A 5,692-nucleotide genomic window follows, 5' to 3' on the forward strand; every position below is an offset into this window, starting at 1 on the left:
TAACAAAAAGGCAATCAATTGATAACCCAAAAAAAAAAAATGCCCCGAAAAAACAAGACATACCAAAAGCTTATTCTGTTCTGAAGCCCCAGAAAGCTATCAAAGACCAAAGACTTTGGTTCCACCCAACAGGGAGATATATCGGGATAAATGCAGGAGCATGCCCAAACTCATTGTCCAAAAATAAAACAAACAGTGCAGTTCTAGCGACATGATAGTCGCTTGTCCACCCAATAAATGTAAGCCAATACTCAAATTACTAGATCATGTACTGTAGCATCACCGTTACTCAGGGAGGTTTAAAATACATCTTCAACAAAATGACTCCATGAGGTCGCAGATCATGCATGTAATACCTTAGATTCATAATCCTTTCTCATGCAAGAGCTTTAAACATAACAATGATAAAGAAATAAGAGGACCGATGCTGCAATACACATCGATCAGCTATAAAAAGGAGAGTTCCCCTGTTCAGCGTTGTGGCACACATTAAACCTTGGAACTCGTAAAATCCCCAAACCATCTTTCTTGGGCCAACTACAGGACCTATCTTGTAATCCACAAACACATTCTTTGATAGAAATCATCAATCAATGTGTCATTACAGAATCTAAAGCACACGTTAGCCCAGCTGATGAAATAAGCACATAAGGGGCACGGGTGAGTAAATAACAATTATTCCAATAATAAAAAGCATCGTTTAAAGGGAAGAAATTGAAAATACGTGAAGGGTCAGTTCAATTTTCCAACATAAAAACTCAAGCGCGTCCAACTACATAGCTTCAAGGCATAAAGACCACCGCATGTCTTGTGTAGTATGGACTACATGTTGTGACACCCCTACTCCAAGTGGTGCATAAGATGGGGTAAGCCTTGTATGTATGATACAGAAACTTTTGAATATTAATGGGTAAGGGCCTTGTACTCCTTTCTGCATCAATTTCAGCAATAATCCTTGACATTGAAACCAAGCATTGAACAGTGCCATTCTAATTTCTCACAAGAAACCCAACCCTTTCATTCTTCTCAGAAGAGCCCTCAGATCTGGAGTCAACAGGCTATGTGAACAGCTCTAGGTAATAATCCAGCACCTTTTAAACAGCAAAACACAAAGAGAAGTGGCCCACTTGCATACCAAAACCATTTATAGAGGCTCCTGCTCAGAGATTTTTCAGGTTGCTCAGGATTCCGGCATCCTACCAACAAGCTGGAAGGTCATGATGACTATAAGAATAAGATCTCTGTGAATGGAGTCTAACCCCCAAATCTATATGAGACGTGACAGAGATCTCATATTGGCACAGGAACCATGCCATCCCAAATCTATATGAGATGTGACAGAGATCTCATATTGGCACAAAAACCATGTCATATTGGAAAAAGAACCTTCTCTGAAGACTAAAGCACTGATATCACAAACAAGGTGGATTGGAATGATCCAATTGTTCCTTACAACTGCCATTCAAGATACTCATCCAGTTCCTTGTTACTATTGTATTCCATAAGAGAGTTAGCCTTAGAGTCCCTCTCATGCCTCCATAAATAATTCAAGCCCACAAGCAGCTCTGCAATTGCTGCCTCTGATTTCTTTTGATCCGCAAAATATAGAGTCTGTAGCAAAAGCACATTAGTTCGAGAAACCACCTGTTGCTGCTCAAAATTGTGTTCAGACTGCCACCGAATCATATTGTGAGCCAGAGGAGCCAACCAACCCAAGATTCTTTCTAGCTCTTCTTTGCAGTCTGCGGCCCCTGATCCATCACATTTGGGTGAACTGCAACCCCTCATGCAAGACCTCAGCTTTGCTCTCAGTACCATTCTCACATTTTTCGGAAGCATCTGATACAAATCATCGCGAGCATCCTGACTTATCAGGTGGGGGTATCTCACCATTTTTTCAACTATGATTATAACATTTGCATAATGCAGGGCTAGGGCAGCACCACCAAGGGTAGAAGGAGGGGCATTTTGGAGCCTGCTTTTTGGATTAAATAGTAATTTGTTGCTACCACCATTTTGACCTGGAGCCACCTGACTAATAGGTCCACTATATGGTGACAGCAAGCCCGAAGAATCTCTATTTTTGTTGACAAAATCATCATGAACAGGCGTCTCCATAGGGCTGCTTCCTGGACTTTCATCCCTCGAGACATGAATTATACTCATGTTTCTCTGCTGGGTGAATTGACGGCCTGGACTGAAGCAGAAAGACAAGGGTAAATAACTTTCAGCACTCGGATGGTGCTGCGGCACTTCATTTCCATTGGAAGAAGACGCAATAGTAGTTTGGCCACCTGAATTAGGAACCAAACCATTTGAAGTTGTAACTCCAAGACTGTAAGGCTCATGTCCACTGACCGGCTGTGCCATATTTGCATGCCTGGAATGAACAGCTGAGACTGAGCTATTCGAAATGCAATTGCAAGGTTTCTGCTGCTCAGCTACCTGACACCCCGAAAGTGGTTCAGACTGACGGATTTCTCCATTTTTTGGTGTAGACAGAATCTGTGGCCAGCCAATTATAGGAAATCCAAAGACCCTTATGATCCTTCCATAGATAGTACAAACAGTACGAGCAAGAAGACCGACCATTTTGTCATAAGTGCGATTCCAAAGAGACACATCCTTCAGGTACCGGATTTCCTGCCTTTGCCATGCAGCTTTCTGCTCCAGCGCACTCAGATTATCTTTCTGAGCTGGGTCATCTTCGTCTTGCAATCTGCGAAGCGCTTGTTCCATTTCTGAAAGAATCTCTAGCTCTTGATAGAGGTTAGAAGTGGTGAGAATATATCTCTCCATCTTCTTCATTTTTGCCTCCATCTCCTTCTGAGGGAATTCAAGTTCACATACATCAATATTCTGCTTCAGAATGTCATTGTAAATATGTTCAAAACCCACCAATGGAGGTTCGTGGCATCTCTTACCCAGCCTAGCCACAGCAAGAGCTACTGCTGTCAAGTCTTGCAGCTTCTCCATGCAAGCTAGGCTTAAGAGAACGCTTTCATTGTCAGACACTAGGTATAGCACACCTTCTGACTTTATCACCTCTGCTCGAAGTCGAACTATCTCCTGCTCGCTTAAAGATTGCCACAGCTGCACGGACTTTGACATAACGTTTGCCACTTCAAAAGCAAGAATCTCTATCCGCACCTTCTCCACTTTAGACCCCTTCTTCTTTGATTCAAAAGCAAGCTTTCCTGCTGCTGTTTTGACGGTGCTCACCTGAATACCCATCCTGAACAATGACAGCCCAAGCCCAGGATGCAGGACACACACCGTTACACGTCAACTTACAGGGACAAATAATCCTTGATTCTAAACAGTTGCTACGACACAAGCACCACTGAAACCGAAGACGGCTCCATACGGCAAGGTATTTCAAGTTAAAAACATTCCAAAAAACGATGTGCGATGCTCTCGAAAATGCAACAATCAACCCCACCGGGGCACCTGGCTGTACGTCTGGCAATCGGAGGTCGCCTGTCAAATGCATATGCAGAAATTAGGGGCATACCTCTGTGGAATCGTCGACGATTCCTTAATAGCACACCATTAATAATGCGCCAGTCAATTGCAGGTCGAATACTCATCAGAACCTTGAAGGCGAAAGGCAAGCAGCCGAATCGCCGCATGAGTCTTCTTCTTCAAAGCCCAGTTCATTAAAAGAAAGGAACACGAGCACGACATCTGAGGTACGCTGCGAAGATCTGATCTCACTCGAACGTGGGGAATCCAACCAAACAAAACAAGACAACTTGTCGCAAGCTGCCCAGCGGCCTGGGCAAATTTCAATAGCAAAACTGGAGCTCTACGCTACAGGCATGTGTGGGTGAGGCGCCGCGGGACAGGTTTTCTTTTCAAGCGACGCAAGACTATTTCTCCAAAGACACCCGCATGACCCCGAGGTACAGGGGCCATGTATCCAGAGCGCTCTTTCTGGGACTTCCAAAACAGTCACAGAGTTTGTGCGGACGCTGCAGTTGTGTTGAAGGTCCGTGAAGGTCAAGATTCTCTGAGGAGGAGGAGGGGGGGGGGGCGGGGGGGAGGGGGGCAAAAGCTCGAAGCTCGGGGGAGAGGTACGGCTGTGGGTGGGGCGATGGCGTGGATGAGGAGGAGGATGGCAGCAGAGAGAGAGAGAGAGAGAGAGAGAGAGAGTAGGTAGATGTGTGTCATAGCAATAATAAGTGCCACTCCCCCCTCCCTCTCCTGCTGGTCAAGGTTTCCTGCCTAATTATTAATTAATTAATTAATTAGGGGTCAGGACTCAGCTCCCCCATTTTCCTGTAATCGCTTGCTCTCCACCGTCTAGTCATCGTGCCAGCTCAGCGCACGCGCGCCTGTTTATAGCAGCTGGGCATTTCTAACCCTATATATAATTATTAGTCAACACCACCGCCTTTTCGGCGCCTCTCCCCCGTCCAAGACTTGGGAAAAATGACTCTCTCTCGCTTTATTGATTTCAACACCCACACATGTCCATTCGTTCTTCTATCCCTTTTGAGTCTAATCTACCGCACTCCTCACATCTAAAGACCTAACCACCACACCGCAGGATACTCTACAAAAAACATTGATTTTGCACACGCAATGCTCAATGCCCTCCTTCTCACTACTTTCACCTTTAATAACAAATTCTCAAAAATATATTCTAGCCATTAATTGGTCATAGAGAGTGGACGGTGGCGCAGTTAAGCCAAGGTGAGAGCCAAACATTAATGTCTCGAAGATTGTTCTGGAGCACCCTCGAGCCTACGACCTGCCTCTCAAGAAGCATCATTGCACCGACCTTGGGCACCTATATAAAGACCAGCCCCCAAAGCAGGATGGCAAAGAGTGGGACAGGGCCAAGGGCGGAGAGACTGCAAGGACTCGTGGGCGAAGCAAACGTAGGCTGAGATGAGGCAGTCTGCAATAATAGATGCAAAGAATCAAACATCAAGCCTTTGATTCTAATATAGACTATGCAAAGATTAAAGCAACTCGAGGAGAAAGGTAGTACCCCTCACATTGAAAAATGGGAAATTCCTACGAATTAGTTGTGGAGAAAAGCAAAGGGGTGAAAAGAAAGAGGGCAAAGCCATGATTGAACTGAGAGGGGAGGAGTTTCAATTATAGTGTCCCCCTAGCGAACAAAAATAAAAAATCTCGTTAATTAACCCTCCCCCCAAATAAAAAAAACTTAAGCTATGTTAAGAGCCCCCAAATCAACCTTGAAAGATGAAGGTCAATCGAAAATTATTCTTACTTGCTTCTCAATTCACCCCTCTTCCAACATCTGGACCTTTCTCAATTCCACTCCTCTCTCCCTTTCTTTTAAGATTCTACCTCCCTCTCTTCCTAATCGCTCTCTCTCTCCATGCCCCCTCCCTAATAGTTCTCTCCCTCCCTCCCTAGTCACTCGCATATTCACGAAGTCAAAGTCAAGAATATTTTGTTGGCATTATATTTAATTTAAAGAGTAGACCCTAAGGCTCACTTATTTTATAACTATTTGCTTAAAGTAAATCCAATGTCTTATTTTTGTATCATGAAAGGGGCAATACAACACTTAAAGAAAAGAGAACATGTGAACCATCTCTTCTCTAGGACAGGGGTGCCACATGGTCGACAAAGGCACCCATGACCTTGGACGCTCAGGGTCTCCACCTAGCTTGCTTCGCCCTCTCATTTTGCAATCGCCAACCTCGTGAAA

At 44.5% G+C, this 5,692-nt stretch overlaps 1 protein-coding gene across 1 annotated transcript; it reads right to left on the reverse strand.

The window, feature by feature from the left end:
- Nucleotides 1-665: 665 nt before the first annotated feature.
- LOC147892285 (plant/protein (DUF668)) lies at nt 666-4,025 on the reverse strand. The gene is made up of 2 exons (XM_087387986.1): nt 3,515-4,025; nt 666-3,235 (listed from the first exon to the last, which is right to left on the reverse strand). The coding sequence occupies exon 2, from the start codon at nt 3,232-3,234 to the stop codon at nt 1,450-1,452; it is 1,785 nt and encodes a 594-aa protein (XP_087244112.1). The 5' UTR covers nt 3,235; nt 3,515-4,025; the 3' UTR covers nt 666-1,449.
- Nucleotides 4,026-5,692: the final 1,667 nt, after the last annotated feature.

The sequence above is a fragment of the Dipteris shenzhenensis genome, chromosome 17, assembly GCF_047967505.1.
Source record: "Dipteris shenzhenensis isolate YYH24624 ecotype China chromosome 17, Dip_SZ_1.0, whole genome shotgun sequence".
Taxonomy (NCBI): domain Eukaryota; kingdom Viridiplantae; phylum Streptophyta; class Polypodiopsida; order Gleicheniales; family Dipteridaceae; genus Dipteris; species Dipteris shenzhenensis.